The sequence below is a fragment of the Oncorhynchus tshawytscha genome, linkage group LG08 (assembly GCF_018296145.1).
Source record: "Oncorhynchus tshawytscha isolate Ot180627B linkage group LG08, Otsh_v2.0, whole genome shotgun sequence".
NCBI classification, from domain to species: Eukaryota; Metazoa; Chordata; class Actinopteri; order Salmoniformes; family Salmonidae; genus Oncorhynchus; species Oncorhynchus tshawytscha.
Window position 1 is genome coordinate 9,883,670 of NC_056436.1, and position 22,929 is coordinate 9,906,598.

Here is a 22,929-nt window from a genome sequence, read left to right on the forward strand (position 1 = left end):
TTTGCTAATTAAGATGAACTATCCTTTCAGTGTTTTCTTATGCTATTTTTAAGTCATTATTTGAGAAGGTTGACTATAAACTGTTGACGTCAATTAATAGGTCTGAATTGTTCTTGCTGAAGTTAATTAATTTGTAGTATTATGTTGTAATGAACCATATTGTACTGGCCAATATTCACCACCTATTAAAATCCAGCCCTTTGTGTTAGTATCAGACGCTGTTTCTTTTTCTTTTCTATCTTGTTTTCTTTCTTTCCACCCCATCCTCGACTCCAGGCCAGATGGCGGGTGACCACACCCGTTTGGAGTTTCACAACATCGAGACGGGCATCATGACGGAGAGACGCTTCGTCTCGACCATCCCCTCTAGCTTCATTGGACACCTACAGAGTCTCAGGTTCCTCTTTGCCCATATTCTTTGTTATATACTTTGTTATATACTAGATCATATACTCTGTTATATACTTTGTTTTATACTTTGTTATATACTTTGTTTTAAACTTTGTCAGATTCTTTGTCACATACTTTGTCATATACTTTGTTTTAAACTTTGTCAAATTCTTTGTCATATACTTTGTTATATACTTTGCTATATTATTTGTCATATGCTTTGTTACATAATTTGCTATATAGTTTGCCATATACTTTGTTAAATACTTTGTTATACACTTTGCCATATTCTTTGTCATATACTTTGCCATATACTTTGTTGTATACTTTGCCATATTCTTTGTTAAATTCTTTGTTATATACTTTGTTAAATACTGGACTTTGTTGCTGTTGAAGTCGGAAGTTTACATACACTTAGGTTGGAGTCATTAAAACACATTTTTCAACCACTCCACAAATGTCTTGTTAACAAACTATAGTTTTGGCAAGTTGGTTAGGACATCTACTTGCATGACACAAGTCATTTTTCCAACAATTGTTTACAGACAGATTATTTCAGATTATTCACTTATAATTCACTGTATCACAATTCCAGTGGGTCAGAAGTTTACATGCACTAAGTTCTCTGCCATTAAACAGCTTGGGAAATTCCATGGCTTTAGAAGCTTCTGATAGGCTAATTGACATAATTTTGGTCAATTGGAGGCGTACCTGTGGATATATAACAAAGTATTGAGATAAACTTTTGTTATTGACCAAATACTTATTTTCCACCATAATTTGCAAATAAATTCATAAAAAATCCTACAATGAGATTTTCTGGATTTTTTTTCTCATTTTGTCTGTCATAGTTGAAGTGTACCTATGATGAAAATTACAGGCCTCTCATCTTTTTAAGTGGGAGAACTTGCACAATTGGTGGCTGACTAAATACTTTTTTGCCCCACTGTAGGTTGTTATATTCTTTGTTATATTCTTGGTTCTATACTTTGTTGTATTATTTCTGCTATATAATGTTAGAATCTTTATTTCACCCAGAAAGACACAACAGTTTACAAACGCTTTACAGGCAATGCAAGAAGATTTGAATGTGAAAACTATGCCATCCGATGGGAATATGTTGACGTTGTTGAAATTATATCTGTTCTGGAGAAAGCCTATTTAAATCATGTAACATGGCTGTTATGTTTGGCTTTACTTCAGCAGGTGTTGTTGATAACTTTGTCTCTAGCGAACGACAGGTCCCTTCCTGTGAACAAGATAGTTGTTTCTCTGTTTACATGCATCAGATAATATATTTATTCCCCACTCTCCTTACTCCAGGTTCAACGGTATGCTGTATATAGATCTCTGTAAGAACGGAGACATCGACTTCTGTGAGCTCAACGCCCGCTTTGGTATGCGCTCCATCATCGCTGACCCTGTGACCTTCAAGTCTAAGAGCAGCTACCTGAGCCTGGCCACCCTGCAGGCCTACACCACTATGCACCTCTTCTTTCAGTTCAAAACCACCTCGCCCGACGGATTCATACTGTTCAACAGTGGAGACGGCAACGACTTCATCGCTGTGGAGCTGGTTAAAGGGTGAGTGGGATCCCACCTGGTGTTGGACTTTCCTTGTTGACTTTCCTTTTGTTCCAGCACCGCTATGAAAGACAACAGGTACACAGGGATGGTATCACAGAAGCATATAAATCCACCTCTCTAAAAACAAGTCTCTCACCGTTGCCGCCTGCTATAGACCACCCTCTGCCCCCAGCTGTGCTCTGGACACCATATGTGAACTGATTACCCCCCATCTATCTTCAGAGTTTGTGCTGCTAGGCGACCTAAACTGGAACATGCTTAACACCCCAGCCATCCTACAAAGTAAACTTGATGCCCTCAATCTCACACAAATTATCAATGAACCTACCAGGTACCTCCCCAAAGCCTTAAACACGGGCACCCTTATAGATATCATCCTAACCAACTTCCCCTCTAAATACACCTCTGCTGTCTTCAACCAAGATCTCAGCGATCACTGCCTCATTGCCTGCATCCGTAATGGGTCAGCAGTCAAACGACCTCCACTCATCACTGTAAAACGCTCCCTGAAACACTTCAGCGAGCAGGCCTTTCTAATCGACCTGGCCGGGGTATCCTGGAAGGATATTGATCTCGACCCGTCAGTAGAGGATGCCTGGATATTTTTTTTAAATGCCTTCCTAACCATCTTAAATAAACATGCCCCATTCAAGAAATTTAGAACCAGGAACAGATATAGCCCTTGGTTCTCCCCAGACCTGACTGCCCTTAACCAACACAAAAACATCCTATGGCGTTCTGCATTAGCATCGAACAGCCCCCGTGATATGCAGCTGTTCAGGGAAGCCAGAAACCATTATACACAGGCAGTTAGAAAAGCCAAGGCTAGCTTTTTCAAGCAGATATTTGCTTCCTCAAAAAAGTTCTGGGACACTGTAAAGTCCATGGAGAATAAGAACACCTCCTCCCAGCTGCCCACTGCACTGAAGATAGGAAACACTGTCACCACTGATAAATCCACCATAATTGAGAATTTCAATAAGCATTTTTCTACAGCTGGCCATGCTTTCCACCTGGCTACTCCTACCCCGGTCAACAGCACTGCACCCCCAACAGCAACTCGCCCAAGCCTTCCCCATTTCTCCTCCCAAATCCATTCAGCTGATGTTCTGAAAGAGCTGCAAAATCTGGACCCCTACAAATCAGCCGGGCTAGACAATCTGGACCCTTTCTTTCTAAAATTACCTGCCAAAATTGTTGCCACCCCTATTACTAGCCTGTTCAACCTCTCTTTCGTGTCGTCTGAGATTCCCAAAGATTGGAAAGCAGCTGCGGTCATCCCCCTCTTCAAAGGGGGGGAAACTCTTGACCCAAACTGCTACAGACCTATATCTATCCTACCATGCCTTTCTAAGGTCTTCGAAAGCCAAGTCAACAAACAGATTACCGACCATTTCGAATCTCATCATACCTTCTCTGCTATGCAATCTGGTTTCAGAGCTGGTCATGGGTGCACCTCAGCCACGCTCAAGGTCCTAAACGATATCTTAACCGCCATCGATAAGAAACATTACTGTGCAGCTGTATTTATTGATCTGGCCAAGGCTTTCGACTCTGTCAATCACCACATCCTCATCGGCAGACTCGACAGCCTTGGTTTCTCAAATGATTGCCTCGCCTGGTTCACCAACTACTTCTCTGATAGAGTTCAGTGTGTCAAATCGGAGGGTCTGCTGTCCGGACCTCTGGCAGTCTCTATGGGGGTGCCACAGGGTTCAATTCTTGGACCGACTCTCTTCTCTGTATACATCAATGAGGTCGCTCTTGCTGCTGGTGAGTCTCTGATCCACCTCTACGCAGATGACACCATTCTGTATACTTCCGGCCCTTCTTTGGACACTGTGTTAACAACCCTCCAGGCAAGCTTCAATGCCATACATACTGTATTGGTCCAGCTGCTGACCCCGGCACATATATGAGCAGGAGTCAACCCCACTGCCCTTTGACCCCTGCCTGCCACTATATCCCCCCACCTATGCACTACCTCCCCTATCTTTCCATTCATCCTCCTATCTTACCCTACATCCACTATCTTTCCCTACCTACGCACTACCTCCCCTATCTTTCCCTACATCCACTATCTTTCCCTACCTCCCCTATCTTACCCTACATCCACTATCTTTCCCTACCTCCCCCTATCTTACCCTACATCCCCCTATCTTACCCTACATCCCCCTATCTTACCCTACATCCCCCTATCTTACCCTACATCCCCCTATCTTTCCTTAACTCCCCTATTTTTCCCTACCTCCTCTTTCTTTTCCTACCTCACCCCATCTTTCCTTATATTTCCCTACCTCTCCCTATCATTCTGTACCTCCCCCTATCTTTCCCTACCTCCCCTTTCTTTCCCTACCTCACCCTAACTTTCCTTATATTTCCCTCCCTCTCACTAACTTTCCCTATCTCTCCCTACCTCCCCCTATCTTTCCCTACCTCCCCTATCTTTCCCTACCTCACCCTAACTTTCCTTATATTTCCCTCCCTCTCCCTACCTCCCCTATCTTTCCCTACCTCCCCTATCTTTCCCTACCTCCCTATCTTTCCCTACCTCCCCTATCTTTCCCTACCTCCCCTATCTTTCCCTACCTCCCCTATCTTTCCCTATCTATCTTTCCCTACCTCCCCTATCTTTCCCTACCTCCCCTTTCTTTCCCTAACTTTCCTTATATTTCCCTCCCTCTCACTAACTTTCCCTATCTCTCCCTATATTTCCCTCCCTCTCCCTATATTTCCCTCCCTCTCACTAACTTTCCCTATCTCTCCCTACCTGCCCCTATCTTTCCCTACCTCCCCTTATCTTTCCCTACCTCCCCTATATTTCCCTTCCTTTCCCTACCTCCCCTATCATTCCCTTCCCTTCCTCCCCTACCTCCCCTATCTTTCCCTTCCTCCCCTCTTTCCTTGCCTCCCCTATCTTTCCCTACCCCTATTTTTCATTTTATTTCCCTACATCCCCTACCTTTCCCTACCTCACCCTCTTTCCCTTCATCCTCCTATCTTTCCTTACCTCCCCTACTTTTCCCTACCTCCCCCTAGCTTTCCCTACCTCCTCATTTCTTTCCTTACCTCCCCCTTATCTTTCCCTTCCACCCCTATCTTTCCCTTCCTCCCCTACCTCCCTTATCTTTCCCTTCCTCCCCCTATCTTTCCTTACCTCCCCCTTATCTTTCCCTTTTATTTCCCTACATCCCCTACCTCTCCCTGTCTTTCCCTTCATCCTCCTATCTTTCCCTACCTCCCCTATATTTCCCTGCCTCCCCCTATATTTCCCTACCTCCCCTTTCTTTTCCTACCTCACCCTATCTTTCCTTATATTTCCCTTCCTCTCCCTAACTTTCCCCTACCTCACCCTATCTTTCCCTTCCTCCCCCGATTTTTCCCTACCTCCCCTTTCTTTTCCTACCTCACCCTATCTTTCCTTATGTTTCCCTTCCTCTCCCTAACTTTCCCCTACCTCACCCTATCTTTCCCTTCCTCCCCTACCTCCCCCTATCTTTCCATATCTTTCCCTTTCCCCCTAACTTTCCCTACCGACCCCTATCTTTCTATACCTCCCCTATTTTCCCTTCCTCACCTATCTTTCCTTTCCTTTCCCTACCTCCCCTATCTTTCCGTACCTCCCCCTATTCTTCCTCTCCCTATCTGTCCTCACCAACACCTATCTTTCCATTCCTATTTTCAATAATATATAGGCTACTGTTGATCTCTTTTTGGGGTGGTTTTTGGCCTTTAAAATCAGAGTCGTTCTCTTTCATGCGCCATTCTCAATTTCATCTTGTCTTTACATGTGATATTATAGGCCTGTATATGTGATTAGTTTTGAAAGGCTACATTAGACTATAGTTTTAGGTGTAGCCTACTGTAAGGTTGTATTTCGGATACACTTGTATGTTGTAGTGGACACCATTATCTATCGTGTTATTAAAGTTATTATTGTTATAAAATCCAACTGTTGTTGTTTTCTGGATGTATTTCAGATACAATTGTTTGTACATTTTAATGTTACGGCGTTTTTTTTCATTGAACATGTCTAAATTACGACGCTCATTTTAATTTCCTGATGGTAGGAAGATGGGGGGGAATGTTACAAAAGGGTCATCAAATTAGGATCCGACATCTGTATCTCTAGATAAATTACTTTTAACTTCAATGGATAAATGTAACCATTTTGACCTATTCTAATCGTTGACCAACCACTCCACTCAGAGGCCAAGATTCCTAGAGGTGATCTCCCCTGCTGCACCACCCCTATCGGTACAACAGGTGTTCTATTCAGTGACCAGGGTAACCTTTCACCTCCCTCAGGTACATCCACTATGTGTTTGATCTTGGCAATGGGCCCAACGTCATCAAGGGCAACAGCGACCGGGCTCTACATGACAACCAGTGGCACAATGTGGTCATCACTCGTGACAACAGCAACATTCACACTCTGAAGGTGGACGCCAAGGCAACCAGTCAGGTGGTCAACGGAGCCAAGAACCTCGACCTGAAAGGTAGAGTATATAACAGAGGTAGTTTATTGACCTGACAGGTAGACTATATAACAGAGGTGGTTCAGTGACCTGACAGGTAGAGTATATAACAGAGGGAGTTTATTGACCTGACAGGTAGAGTATATAACAGAGGGAGTTTATTGACCTGACAGGTAGAGGTTGATTGTGACTAACCTTGCCTGAGACCTGAATATCCAGGTCCTAGAGCTAAGGCTTTAGTGGACTATTCTGGTTTTGAGTTACACACGTTCACCTTGGTTGGTTATGATGAATTCTTAGAGTATTTTAAATTGTATTTATTTTTATCACATTTATTTACAGATACAGGACTATAAAACATTTATTTGACCACCAGAACAGTCAAATAAAGTACTTAGTGATGAAGCTAGACTGTCAGTACATGTCGGTGTCCGTGTCCTCCTCCCTCCAGGTGATCTGTTTATCGCTGGGCTGGGCCCTGGTATGTACGGTAGCCTGCCCAAGCTGGTGGCATCCAGGGACGGTTTCCAGGGCTGCCTGGCCTCAGTGGACCTCAACGGCCGCCTCCCTGACCTCCTCCAGGACGCGCTGTTCCGCAGCGGGCAGATCGAGCGCGGATGCGAAGGTACGCCCTCCCTCAAAACCATGTCCGACTCAGACTTCAGCTCAAACTCAAACTACAAGGACAGTTCAGGCAGCCCATTCTTTCTCCTTTTCTCCAAAAGTACCTTCACCTCCCTCGTTCCTTACCCTCCCCCGTCCATCCTACTAACCCTTCTGGTCATCTCACTCACCATCCTATGGGACTCCCAATCACAGCTGGTTGTGATACAGCCTGGAGTCGTATCAGGATCTGTAGTGACACTTCTAGCACTTAGATGCAGTGCCTAAGATAGTATTTATTCATCCTAAATTATAAAGTAAGGAGTTGGGACATCTGACCCTAGATCTATGGTGAGAGACAACTTCAACCTTAAGCTCCAATCCCATGGTTTTGGCTAGATGGAGTACAGCTATGGTTAGAAGTGCTTTAACGCAGCAGATTAGAAGAACATACACAGCAGGTTAGGAGAATTAACGCAGCAGGTTAGGAGAATTAACGCAGCAGGTTAGGAGAATTAACGCAGCAGGTTAGGAGAATTAACGCAGCAGGTTAGGAGAATTAACGCAGCAGGTTAGGAGAATTAACGCAGCAGGTTAGGAGAATTATCGCAGCAGGTTAGGAGAATTAACGCAGCAGGTTAGGAGAATTATCGCAGCAGGTTAGGAGAATTAACGCAGCAGGTTAGGAGAATTAACGCAGCAGGTTAGGAGAATTAACGCAGCAGGTTAGGAGAATTATCGCAGCAGGTTAGGAGAATTATCGCAGCAGGTTAGGAGAATTATCGCAGCAGGTTAGGAGAATTATCGCAGCAGGTTAGGAGAATTATCGCAGCAGGTTAGGAGAATTAGGTTAAGGTTAGGAAAGGAGTTACGGTTTGGGTTATCTAAAATGCTACAGTTGTCCCCGATGCGACACAAACATGCAACTTTTAGTGCGTAGCTGTACTCCAACTAGCCACAACCCAGACCCAGCTCTTATCAGCCACATTGGTTGCACGTTTATGATGTCATTTCAGCACAGCACAAAGCAGCGCTACAGTATCAAAACTATTGGTGTTTTAGGAGCTCATCATTATTCATAATTACAGTGATGTTTCAGAACGACATGAAAGACATCTTTAAAACATCTGGGCAGCTGGCACAGGAGTGTTTCTGTAGGTACATCACAGGGAGCTACCAGTATACTCAGCATTCGATTGTATGGGCATATACTATAATTGTTATGAGTTTTAATTAGTATTTTGTTCTGTATAATAAGTACTTATCATAAATACAATTAGCTATATGTTGATATAACATAGTATATGCCCCACATAATAGAAATAGAATCACAGCTATTCTTACCAAGCAACAATACAACTACATAGTTTATTTAGCAAGGCAAGTCAGTTAAGGACAAATTCTTATTTACAATGACAGCTAACAGGAGAACAGTGGGTTTGAAATGGCCTTGTTCAGAAAAACAACATTTAAAAAAAACTTTCTCAGCTCGGGGATTCAATCCAGCACCTTTGCGGTTACTGGCCCAACTCTCTAACCACGGCTTCCTGCCGCCCCGACTATAGAGAGGAAGAATTGTAACATCTATATGTGGAGACATATGAAAGCTCCAGTCAGAAACGATACAAGAGCTTGTACGCGTTGTGTATGCAAAACTAAATGTCCGTAGGTTTCCGTTAGTTTAGCGTCTATCTCAAATATTCCGTGTACATCAGTTAAGTGAGACGACGGCCTGTTGAATTGTTTTTACACTATAGCATCAAATATCTTTCCAATGAACAATTATTGCTCTTCACCTCGATCGTTTAACAAAAAATAACGTTGTTTGTTAATATAGTTTTTGCTCAGTTTTCATTGATCATTATTTCTTGCACGTGAATCAATTTGTAACATGTTTTACCCGGAGCGTGTTGTTCCTTTGTTCTGCTTTCAATTTCAACTGTTCATCTGTTGAAGGAGAGTCGGACCAAAATGCATGATGATGATTCATGATATATTTTAATGAAGGAAAACCTATACATACAGAAACTACAAAACTAACTAAATGAAATAATGAAAACCGAAACAGTCCTATCTGGTGCAAAGACAGGAACAATCACCCACAAACACACAGTGAAACCCAGGCTACCTAAATATGGTTCCCAATCAGAGACAACAAGAATCACCTGACTCTGATTGAGAACCGCCTCAGGCAACCAAGCCTATGCTAGACACACCCCTAATCAGCCACAATCCCAATGCCTACAAAAACCCCAATACGACAACACAATAAACACAATAAACCCATGTCACACCCTGGCCTGAACAAATAATTAAAGAAAACACAAAATACTAAGACCAAGGCGTGACACATCTCCGTTGTGAATTTATTGTTTATTTTTTTGTTTTCTTATTTGGAAATGACCATATCCGAGAGCCACACAAACGGTGCAATATAAACCTAATATACCTTGACATTATGACTATTGTGGAGTATATATTAATAACGCAATATTAATGTCCCCTCATTACAGATTACAGTGTAAACACCATGATATATGTGTGACATGTCAGTTGTATCATATTGTCACGCCCTGGTCTTAGTATTCTGTGTTTTCTTCATTATGTTGGTCAGGCCAGGGTGTGACATGGCTTTATTATGTTGGTCAGGCCAGGGTGTGACATGGCTTCATTATGTTGGTCAGGCCAGGGTGTGACATGGCTTCATTATGTTGGTCAGGCCAGGGTGTGACATGGCTTCATTATGTTGGTCAGGCCAGGGTGTGACATGGCTTTATTATGTTGGTCAGGCCAGGGGGTGACATGGCTTTATTATGTTGGTCAGGCCAGGGTGTGACATGGGTATTTATGTGGTGTGTTTTGTCTTGTTTTTTTTTTTGTAGGTTATGGGATTGTGGTTAGTGGAGTTGTCTAGGTATGTCTATGGTTGCCTAGAGTGGTTCTCAATCAGAGGCAGGTGTTTATCGTTGTCTCTGATTGGGAACCATATTTAGGCAGCCATATTCTTTGAGTATTTCGTGGGGGCTGTTTTGGTTTTTCACGTTTCTTGTGTTTTGAATATTGTTAATTTTTTCGTCTTTTTAAAGATGTATAAAGATAACCGCGCTGCATTTTGGTCCTCCTCTCTTTCACCAGAAGAAAACCGTGACACATATCATTTCTTATTTTTTGTCATTTTGTTTGTCTGTGAGTGGTTATGAGAATGTGTGTTCACATTTATTTTTTTTGCTCAAATATTTGCCAATGTATGAATTGAACTGTCCAGACTAATGGCTGCCTAGTTCGTTGGGTTTTGGAGCACACAGTGGGGCAACAGACAGAGTAGCGTAATCCAAAATCAATGATTTTATTAACAGTTTTGTAGGCCCACAGTGATGACAATATTTACGAGTTTACAGTCCAGGTTTCAAGTTGAAAAAAAACAGACAGCATTAATGGTCCCAAAGTACTTAGTAGTAGCAACCTCATGGCTACAAGGTCAAAACACCAAAACAGACTCACACAGTTTAATCCAATAACTGAGAGCTGAAGCAACAGCACATTGTCTATACTCAATCAACAACTCCCACAACTATCAGAATGGATTATGCGAAACAATGTGCAGGAACTACACAGGTAATGCAACAAATGACATACAGTAGGTGCGCACTCTCCAGAACACCCAACATGGGAGTATTTGTGGCTGTGGTAACCAGTGATGACCCCTAATGACCTGTAACTTTGCTGACTGTTGTAATTTAATGTAAAAGTCCACTGTTTGATCCCAAATTTAAAACTGCATGACAATATTCTATTTCAACTGTCATGTTGATTTGTGATTGGTTGTGAATAGGGTAGGCTAGTGTGACCATGCTATTCGCACCACTTGTATTTATCTCAGCGCTAAGGCGCCTAATTAAAGATGGCTATTTATTCATGTTCAGATGAGAGCTCGCATGCGATAGTGCTTCTTTACACTCACGCTTTAACAAGTAAGTAAGTTGCTTATTTTGCCCCACAAAAAAAACACTGATTAGTTTGTAACTACTACCTTAACTCACCAGTTTGAGGGACTTCATGTTGGTTGTCACTAGTTACCACAACCAGAGTCATATTTATAGTTAAAGATGATTCATATTTCTACAATTTCTCTTCTTAACATAGCAAGTGTAAAAGAAACGGCTGAAACTAGATCCCCGTTCAACCAATTCAGTAAATGTGGAGGAGGAGTTTTGCCTTGTTAACGTCCAAAACCGGAATTTGCTTCACAGGCTCTCATTCCGTTTCCTGGTAGTTTGGGACTCGGCAGAGGCTACCTTAACCACACTGCTAACCTTATGCCTGAACCTCACCTTAAATGAATACCAAAACGCTAAATTATTTGTTTTCCTGAATTATATAATTAATTTGACTTTGTGGCTGTGGTAACTAGTCAATAGGGAACAGGTCTACTTGGCATAGATTAGTGTAATCGTGGAAAACCCTCACTAGATGGCGGCGATGCCTCAGTTCATAGGTGGATGGAAGCGTTGGGGGACTGAGCTGCGGGCCCGGAGGAAACACTAGGTCTCTAATAAAACAATGTTATGTGTTTTCACTGTCTATCCTTGTGTCTGACGTCATCCTTGAATCATCTTGTGTCGTTTGTCCTCATCCCTTCATGATAAAACATATTCATACTAACCTTTGTGTTCTCATCATTCTTGAGCAGCAATTGTCCCATTATGCTTTGGGTAGACTAATACATAAAAAAAAATGTAAATAAATACCGAATTAAGATTGATTGAATACATTTGAAAAATCCATGTAAAATGTAAACATTCCAGTTCATATACAGGTTTCAATGCAGATGTCTGTATGTTATTTCTTGTTGAATTTCCACTTAAATATGACTGTTTTTAACAAAGTGGTTCTAAATAATGTGTAATGACTGAACAGGTTAACATGTAGCTAAACCGATTGTCCAGAGCCCCATGCTAATACATTTGTTGAAGTAACACATATACAGTGTGTCTCCATAGGTTCATCATCTCCCATTCATATCCATTTTCATCGTTTTCGCTGTACTGTCCCCATCTATTTCATCTGTCCCTTATTTTTGGTTGTCATGGTAGCATAGCCCTGACCCCTGACCCCTTCCTTAGAGAAGTTAAGGGGCATGTCCCTGCTAGTAAAGGGCTGGCTTTATTAACCCGACAATCATTGGCCACGTACTAACCTTGTTTTATCGTTTTTCACTTTCTGTTCTTCTTCTCTAACAAAGTCCGTTTCACCAAAGCTGACCTACAAGGTAGAAGGTTCAAATTCCATTCTGAGCTTGTAATGTTATGTGTCACTACTCACTCGAAAAAAAAAAAACCTTGGCTTAAAGGTACCTTAAGCAAGATGACATCATTGTACAGAGTGGGGTGACTTCCTGCTTACAGAAAACAACAACTGAATTTTGGCCTCAAGGTAGGGCACAAACAGAGCAAATCCAATAGCAATCTTGGCTGATTTAAACTCTGATAGTGTTGGCGGTAAATCAGGAAGTCTTCAAGCTATGTTTGATGTCACCTTTAAGCACAAAAGACAGCGAACATCGCCGGGCAGCGAAATATTTTTTTTGCAGCTGGCTATGTGCTTGTTATAAAATGGTTCACTTCGGGAGAATGGTAGGTAGGGGCTGCAAGTCCTACGGCGTACCCTGGCTTTGCCTCGCCGGGAGGCCTGCAGGTGGGCGGGCGGGCGGGCGGGCGGGGAGAGGCAGGTAGGAGGTAGGGAGGCAGACAGCCGGGCAGGGAGGCAGGCAGGAGACAGGCAGGGAAGAAGACTGGCAGGCTGGCAGGCAGGTGTGCAGGGAAGGAGACAGACTAACGATTGTGGTGGAAAGCTTTTGCATGAATAAACATTAGCCACCTGTATGATGACAGAGCATTCGGAAAGTATTCAGAACCCTTGATTTAAAAAATTACGTGTTCAGCAATCTACGCACAATACCCTATAATGACAAAACGAAACAGGTTTTTAGAAATGTTTGCAAATGTATTAAAAATAAAAAACAAATACCTTATATAAGTTTGGAATGAGACTCTAAATTGAGCTCAGGTGTATCCTGTTTCCATTGATCATCCTTGAGATGTTTCTACAACTTCATTCGAGTCCACCTGTGGTAAGTTCAATTGATTGGACATGATTTCGAAAGACACACACCTGTCTATATATGGTCCCACAGTTGACAGTGCATGACAGAGCAAAAACCAAGCCATGAGGTCGAAGGAATTGTCCGTAGAGCTCTGAGACAGGATTGTGCAGAGGCACAGATCTGGGGAAGGGTACCAAAACATTTATGTAACATTGATGGTCCCTAAGAACAAAGTTACCTCCATGATTCGTAAATGGAAGAAGTTTGGAACCACCAAGGCTCTTCCTAGTGTTTGCCTCCCAGCCAAACTGAGCAATTGGGGGAGAAGGGCCTTGGTTTCGGAGATGACCAAGAACCCAATGGTCACTCTGACATTGCTCTAGAGTTCCTCTGTGGGGATGGGAGAACCTTACAGAAGGGCAACCATCTCTGTAGTATTCCACCAATCAGGCCTTTATGGTAGAGTGGAGAGATTAAAGCCACTCCTCAGTAAAAGGCACATGACAGCCCGCTTGGAGTTTGCCAAAAGGCACGCAAAGACTCTCAGACCATGAGAAACAATAATCTCTGGTCTGATGAAACCAAGATTTAACTCTTTGGCCTGAATGCCAACTGTCACATCTGGACGAAACCTGGCATCCCTACGGTGAAGCATGGTGGTGGCAGCATCATGCTGTGGGGATATTTTTCTGCGGCAAGGACTGGGAGAATAGTCATGATTGAGGCAAAGATGAACCGAGCAAAGTACAGAGAGATCCCTGATGAAAACCTGATCCAGAGGGCTCAGGACCTCAGACTGGGGAGAAGGTTCACCTTCCAACAGGATAACGACCCTAAGAACACAGCCAAGACAACGCAGGAGTGGCTTCAGGACAAGTCTCTGAATTTCCTTGAGTGGCCCAGCCAGAGCCTGGACTTGAACCTGATCGAACATCTCTGGAGAGACCTGAAAATAGCTGTGCAGCGAATCTCCCCATCCAACCTGACAGAGCTTAAGAGGATCTGCAGAGAAGAATTGGAGAAACTCCCCAAATACAGGTATGCCAAGCTTGTAGCGTCATACCCAAGAAGACTCGAGGTTGTAATCACTGCAAAAGGTGCTTCAACAAAGTACTGAGTAAATTGTCTATAAAACGTACTTATTTTATATTTAATACATTTGCAAACATTTCTAAAAAACAGTTTTTGCTTTGTCATTGTAAGGTATTGTGTGTAGATTGTTGAGGGGAAAAAACTATTTGATTGATTTTAGAATAAGGCTGTAACGTAACAAAATGTGGGTAAAGTCAAAGGGTCTGAATACTCGCCGAAAACACTCTGTCTGCAGATCTTGTTTTTCGGTATCGGGCCGTGTATGTCTTGGCAGAGTTGCTGAGGAATCTGCTAAGTCTTGCACATTGGGTCGACACACACACACACACACACACACACACATGCTGAAAGGCACACACACACATACATATATACACACGATCCCCCCTTCAAATGCTTTTAGGCCTGGAGTGTGGAAGCCCCCCTGATAGGCCAGTGTGATTAGTACACTAATTAAAAGGACGGTCGACCTAAGTTAAATGTGAGATTCCAACAGTTTGACAGACAGTTTCATTAGAATGCGAGAGCAGCCTGCCATCGGCGCAGGCTGGAGACTGATGGATGGTGATCTAGAGAAGTCATGGCTCTCATGTCCATATCCAAAGTCCACTCCGTGGAGATTTAAGACTTATTTATTTTAGAAATAAAGATTCCCACCCAGATAAAGAAATATATATCTACTGACTTAGCTGAGTGGGAATGTGTTCAGGGAGATGAATACAGTAGCACATTCTACAGAGAACACGGACACACACACACACACACGCGCGGTAGATGAATGTCAGTCTGGCTATATGAGCACATTCAGCAGAACAAGCACACACAAACACACACACACAAACACACACACGCGCTAGATGAATGTCAGCCTGGCTATATGAGCACATTCAGCAGAACAGGCACACACACACACACACACACGGTTGATGAATGGCAGTCTGGCTAGATGAGCACATTCAGCAGAGCTCTATCTCTTCCAACTTAATAAAGCTTGTCCCATGTCCCACCAGGACAGATGAAAGTGTGTCTTTAGTGTTCAGGAACATTGACCTCTTCTTCACTCTTCTTCGCTTGCAGGTTGTATTATTGTAATGACATTACAGATGTATTTCAGGTTACTTTGGCACCTGTAGAAGAAGAAACAAACATGAAGTGAATCATTTTATCTTGCATAAATCTTTTTTTTTCCCCACATGGTTTTCCATTTCTGGTGGGAATATTGTCCCGATATTTTACTGGATTGGGTTTTTGCACTGCTGCACAGTAGAGACTGCCCTTCCTCTTGAAAACGTGGGATGAGTCTGGGTGGTGTTGAGTCTCAATTCCTCATTTGGTCTACGTTTCCTTCCACACAGATGTATCCTCCGATATTCCCTCACTTACTCCCTTTTCACAGAACTGGAAAGGGACTGACACAGTTGTCTCGGTTCTGTGAAAAGGGAGTGGACGAGGACAGAGGGGTAAGGGAACATCTTTTCTGGAATGAAACACAGCCCTGGACTGAACTGGACACCACCACAACCAACATTTATATAACAAAAGCACATATCCTATGTGCACCACTTTGCTATAAAATGTTTTGTCTCGTGATCCTCCTTCTGTTGTACTGGGTCATCTTCTCGAGTGTCTCTGTATGTAGACTGGTCTAGGATAGAGCAGGGGATTGGGGGAGGGGAGGATGGGAGAGCTTACACCCGGGTCACACTTCATATTAACTTCTGGTGGTTCTAAAACTGTGTGTTCTCATGGGGCTGACATGAATGGGCATAACGGAACTACCATGTGTAGTTACATCCAGTATGTATGCGTTGAATAAGGTTATGGTTTGACAACCACATTTGTCTGTTGCAAAATAAACTCTCAATAACATCACATAATCTTTACAAAAAAAAAAGTGTTATAATCATTGTAACTTCTATTGAACAACATGGACCAACACTGTAGACTGTGTAGAGTAAGTACATATCATGTTATTACTCAGTTATAACCATGTTATTACTCAGTTATAACCATGTTATTACTCAGTTATAACCATGTAAATACAGTTATAGAGACACTCAATATGACAGTACGTGACCCTAGTCTAGTTAGTTTGTCTGACTCCACCAGTTGTCTCTCATCAAGCAGCCATGTTGTAAACACATCCAGAACCCTGTTCAATGTCTGCACACACTAAACGTCTTACTAAAATCTACTTGGAGGGAATGTGTGTCTTTCACTTCTACGGTACAATAACACCTCTGTAATTCATGTAATGTACTAACCTGACTAATGCATGGCCCACTGACGTGCTCTGACACCTCTGCATGGCCCACTGACGTGCTCTGACACCTCTGCATGGCCCACTGACGTGCTCTGACACCTCTGCATGGCCCACTGACGTGCTCTGACACCTCTGCATGGCCCACTGACGTGCTCTGACACCTCTGCATGGCCCACTGACGTGCTCTGACACCTCTGCATGGCCCACTGACGTGCTCTGACACCTCTGCATGGCCCACTGACGTGCTCTGACACCTCTGCATGGCCCACTGACGTGCTCTGACACCCTGCATGGCCCACTGACGTGCTCTGACACCTCTGCATGGCCCACTGACGTGCTCTGACACCTCTGCATGGCCCATGCTCTGACACCTCTGCATGGCCCACTGACGTGCTCTGACACCTCTGCATGGCCCACTGACGTGCTCTGACACCTCTGCATGGCCCACTGACGTGCTCTGACACCTCTGCATGGCCCACTGACGTGCTCTGACACCTCTGCATGGCCCACTGACGTGCTCTGACACCTCTGCATGGCCCACTGACGTGCTCTGACACCTCTGCATGGCCCACTGACGTGCTCTGACACCTCTGCATGGCCCACTGACGTGCTCTGACACCTCTGCATGGCCCACTGACGTGCTCTGACACCTCTGCATGGCCCACTGACGTGCTCTGACACCTCTGCATGGCACCTGTTGAAGGAGCTGTTGGGGAGCGAGCGCTCAGACCTATACCCTGGTACCACATGGCTCTGCCACCTGTACCCTGGTACCACATGGCTCTGCCACCTGTACCCTGGTACCACATGGCTCTGCCACCTGTACCCTGGTATCACATGGCTCTGCTCTGCCACCTGTACCCTGGTACCACATGGCTCTGCCACCTGTACCCTGGTACCACATGGCTCTGCCACCTGTACCCTGGTACCACATGGCTCTGCCACCTGTACCCTGGTACCACATGGCTCGGCTCTGCCACCTGTACCCTGGTACCACATGGCTCTGCTCTGCCACCTGTACCCTGGTACCACATGGCTCTGCTCTGCCACCTGTACCCTGGTACCACATGGCTCTGCCACCTGTACCCTGGTACCACATGGCTCTGCTCTGCCACCTGTACCCTGGTACCACATGCCTCTGCTCTGCCACCTGTACCCTGGTACCACATGGCTCTGCCACCTGTACCCTGGTACCACATGGCTCTGCTCTGCTACCTGTACCCTGGTACCACATGCCTCTGCTCTGCCACCTACAGGTCCTAGCACCACCTGTCAGGAGGACTCATGTACCAACATGGGCGTCTGTATCCAGCAGTGGGAGAACTACACCTGCGACTGCTCCATGACCTCCTTCACCGGCACGCGGTGCAATGATCGTGAGTACTGTTTATTGTCTATCTATACACACAAAAAGTGCACAGAAACACACACATGCGCACATGCACACACACAGACACACACACACACACACACACACACACACACACAGACAAAGATGCACACACTTTGAAGACCCCTCTGAAGACGTCTAAAGGTAATCGCTGTTTGTTTCCTTTCTGAGGTGTTTTAATAGATGTTACAGCCACTAGGGGGAGCTAGAGACATTCCTTCATATTCTGACTGAAAGGGCTCATTTCAATTAAGTCCACATTGTAGTATTTACACAGTAATCCGAATGATTTAATGGAAACTATTCCTAACCAAGATGGCCTCTGCATCAGGCCTCTGCATCAGGTGACCTATCAGGTGACCATCAGCTGACCTTTCACCTGACCAATGTGACATCCAATGTGATTTAATCCAGCCTTAAATCTCCTTAGATAATAGCACACTATAGATTCCTCTAAAACTTGGATACTTTAGCTTTATCGAGTTCCTGTAACATCAAGTAGTTTATATTTTCATTGACCTGCTTGAAAACATCAGTTTATCCATTAAACAGCAGAGGAATCAGCAATAGAAGAACATGCAATGATTATTTAATGTAATATAGTACAGCGTCAGAGGCTATCGTAGGCTGTGAGTGTTATTAAGTATAATATCTTGTTTGTGATTAGTCTGAGTATATCTTAGATAATGGTCCCATTTCATTGCACCGTTTACACTGCATCCTGTGCATATGACCAATAAACTGTGATGTAATTTGATTTGATCATATAGGCTTGAAAAGTGTGTTTAGGTAGAAGGTCAGGTTGCCGTAACATTGACCGAGTCAACGACTCTCACTCTGATGTGTCTGTGAGTCTCTGTAATGAACAACTGACTCTAGTGCCAGGAGGTTGAATTGTGTCTTTAAAAAGAGGTGGGAACAAACCAACTTTCTCTGCCATATCACCAGGCGTTATCATCGCCAGCTATGTGGTGAGAAACATCTCGGATCCCAAGGCAAAAACCTTGTGCTATCCTAGGGCTCAGGTACAGAGCATTACTATGCTGCTTCCTACCGTTTTAGGCCAGAACACTGGTGCTGTCGCTGTTGTTGTCCATGTGGGATCAAATGTCATTAGGATGCTTGGAATGTATGAAACAGGATTTTAAAGTGATTGGAAGTCTGAAAGACTCCAACAAGCGTCCAATTATTTCAGGCCCAGTGCCGTCACTGAATCGTAGCATGGATCGATTCAGTAGGCTGCTGGGACTACACGACTGGCTACGAGTCTACTGTTAGAGTTTTTTGTAGGTAACTTCGACACCTTTTGGAAACAGAAGATGCTCTACAGAGAGAATGGGGTCCCTTCAAATTATCTTGGTGCCTGGACCCTGTCGTCACATTTAAGTTTGTGCTGAGAGATTGATTTATTAACACTCCAAGTCCTGTTCAGGAAATCCCAACCATAAATGATCAGCATTGTCATCATACTGCAGGCCCGCAACAGATAACCCTCATTGACTCTTGTTTTAACCCACTTCCCCAATCGAGGTATAGGCCGAATGTGTCAGTTCTAGACAATCTTGCATCTATACCAATTCAAACCGATCCCATGGTATTTTCAAAAAGGGGTTACCTACTGAACAGCCCAGCTTGTATTTTGAGACTCCATCTGACCTGAAATTCCCCAGCTGCGATCTGGGATTTGTTCATGTAAAATGTCAGATGTATTAGATTGAAATATTTGCTTCTCAATCCAACGTGGACATTCAGGTAATTTCTGACATTTGGTTGAATAATTCTGTGCTGGACAGTGATGAGTCACTGTCCTGTTTTAATGTTTGCTGATTAGACAGAATCTCTTGCTACCTCTGTCCCTAAGCAGTTTGATTATCTCGTTCTTAATGTGGACCGTGGTCATAATAACCAGCTGACACTAGTAGGAGTGTATCTAATTATGGTCAGTTTGAACTATTAATTATGGTCGATTTTAATATTGAGGACGCCAGTGTTAGATACGCTGAAATATATTTGCTCTGAGGTAAACTTGTCTCAGCTAATAACTGAGCTTACATGGCCGAACCCTAAATATCCATATAAAATCCACCTTGATTTATCTTATTTTGATGAATACTAATCATGCCCCCTTCAAAACTCTGTGAGTTAAAGATAGATTGAATGCCTGGTTAACTTCTGAATTATCAGAAGCCATTGCAGTGTTGTCTGTGTCAGGGGTAAATCTAAGCCTTGTGTCATCACTAAGATGAACTTACAAACCTTACTAAACAAGGTGTTTTTACAGGCTCTTTATTTTAGTGACCTTGATTGTATCACAACTATCCCTGAAACTGATTTAGTTTTAATTTTTTACTGTAAATGTCTTCAACACTATTGTAGATAATCATGCCCCCTTCAAAACTCTGTGAGTTAAAGATAGATTGAATGCCTGGTTAACTTCTGAATTATCAGAAGTCATTTGTATGAGAAATGTTGCCTCGGGTCAAGGCCAGAAACACAGGATTAGGCCCGGATTGGCAAGATTTTAGGCAACTGAGGAATCAATGTGTAAGACTAATCAGAAAGGCAAAATCTCATGTAACCACTTTCTGATTGGAAGGGGAATCCGTCTAAATTCTGGAAAACTGTCAAATCCTTGAAGGGTTGTACTTCCTCCTCTCTGCCCCAACAAATTAATTCAGACTCTGGACCCATTACGGACAATGTCATCATTGATGCATTTAATGGTCTTTTTTTTCTTTTTAAAAGATTTGGGAATTTTGCAGTTTTTACATTTTTGCAATACACAGAATAATAAGTAATTGATGCCTTACTTGCTATAGATACCAAGAAATCCACAGGGGCTTAGCAACTGGAGCTGGGTATTATCAAATGTGCTGCCCCCCCAATTGCTGCCTCAGTAACCCATATCTTAAATCTAACAATGTTATCAGGGAATATTCGTAAATTATGGAAAACAGCTTATGTGCTGCCATTCCATAAGAGTAGTGATAGTAGTGATCTTGATAATTATAGTCCCATCTCTGGGCTTCTATGTCTAGCTAAGAGTCTCCAATCTTTAGTAAATAAGCAATCTTTTTTATGGTATTTTGAATACAAATCAATCTGGGTTTAGGCCATGACACAGCACCCACATTAGTAGTTAATGATATTGTCCATTTTTTTTTCTTTTTACCTTTATTTAACTAGGCAAGTCAGTTAAAAACAAACTCTTATTTTCAATGACGGCCTAGGAACAGTGGGTTAACTGCCTGTTCAGGGGATGAACGACAGATTTGTACCTTGTCAGCTCGGGGGTTTGAACTTGCAACCTTCCGGTTACTAGTCCAACTCTCTAACCACTAGGCTACCCTGCCGCCCCAATGCTTTAGACACTAAAATGAATCCTGCTGCCTTGTTTGTGGACCTGTGAAATTCATTTGATACTGTTGATCATGGTATTTTTCTGTTCTTGTTTTTGCCTGGGTCAAACACCTCCTCATGGTTTCATGATTATCTTAGTAAAAGAACATGATTGATGGGGTCAGAATTTCAAGAAGTACATAAAGGTGTTCCGCAGGTGTCGATACTAGGAACCGTTCTCTTCACTATTTACATAAACGCTATTGCTCAATCTGTTAGTCTCTAGTCAGCAGGAAGCAGATGTTGTCTCTCTCTAGTCAGTAGGAAGCAGATGTTGTCTCTCTCTAGTCAGCAGGAAGCAAATGTTGTCTCTCTCTAGTCAGCAGGAAGCATATCCAGTCAACCTTTCTACCTGTTCTTGATTACAGTGTTATTAATGATCAAAGTGCAGCTGCCACTTTGTTTAAAACAAGAGCTGATTTCACGTGTTGGGTTTTTTCATTTTTATGTCTTATTCCATTGTATGCTTTCTGGTTGATGTACTTTTAAAGTGAATCTCATTCAACTATTACAATGCACCTGCAACAAAGATAGCTCAGATGTGCGAGTGCCCTTTGAATTTTAAAGTGACTGGACTGAAATTGAATGTTGGATTGACAGGTTATCAGGCACATCCCTGTTGTCCGGTCATACCATTCAAATTTAGTGGATTAGATTAGAATCTGGGTTTGCTGACAGAGGCTTCAGACCGCTGACAGAGGCTTCAGACCGCTGACAGAGGCTTCAGACCGCTGACAGAGGCTTCAGACCGCTGACAGAGGATTCAGACCGCTGACAGAGGATTGAGACAGCTGACAGAGGATTGAGACAGCTGACAGAGGATTGAGACAGCTGACAGAGGATTGAGACAGCTGACAGAGGACTCAGACCGCTGACAGAGGATGTTTTATAATGAAGGATGTGTTTGTTTTAATTGACTGTGTTGTTCATCTTATTGTGTATATTGGCTATATTTATGTTGAACTATTCTGTTGTATGAGCTTGTTTTTGTATTGTGCAGGGCTGATTTGCAAAAGAGACTTTAGTCTCAGTATGACTTCCCTGTTTCTCTCTCTCTCTCTCTCCCTCTCAACGTCAGTCCTATTAACATTGTCGGCAGTAAGGCAGAGACATGGTTATAGGTGATTGGCCCTTCTCTTTGGTTCTGCAGTGTTCGCCAGCCAAGTTAACCTTCTCGTGATTTAAGAGTGACAGGTGGAATTGTGCTCCGTTGTCGTCCTCCCCCTTTCTGTCCCTTTCTCTCTCCCTGTTGTATTTCCACCAGCGGAGCCGCTGAATCCAAAGCACGTTATTGGAGATATGGAGTGACTTAATTTAAATAACACAAGGAGAGTAATGGTTGTTTCAGGTCTGTCAATATATATCTGTCTTTCCCAGCGCCCTCCGCTCTATTGGATAAGACGGGAAATTACCGAGAATGGCAGGAAGACAACTGCTGTTGGGCCCACAAACACACACAAACACACACGAAAACACACACACACACGAAAACACACACACACACACATTCTCAGTTGCACAACATATAAATAGTAAAAGGTAACAGAGGCCATTCTGTGGGTCTGGATCAATAGCGTGATTATTGACAGGCAGATCTACTGAATGTTGACCTCTATATGAATTG

General features: G+C 43.3%; 1 protein-coding gene across 2 annotated transcripts in view; it reads left to right on the plus strand.

Moving 5' to 3' along the window:
* The window catches only part of LOC112264079 (neurexin-3a), a 548,855-nt gene that overhangs the window by 117,554 nt on the left and 408,372 nt on the right, over positions 1-22,929 (plus strand). For both annotated transcript variants that reach the window (XM_042325188.1, XM_042325189.1), the window contains exons 9-13: positions 277-397; positions 1,714-1,974; positions 6,286-6,476; positions 6,907-7,080; positions 17,773-17,892. In XM_042325188.1, the coding sequence (XP_042181122.1) occupies positions 277-397; positions 1,714-1,974; positions 6,286-6,476; positions 6,907-7,080; positions 17,773-17,892 (867 nt within the window). The remainder of the gene's footprint in view (positions 1-276; positions 398-1,713; positions 1,975-6,285; positions 6,477-6,906; positions 7,081-17,772; positions 17,893-22,929) is intronic.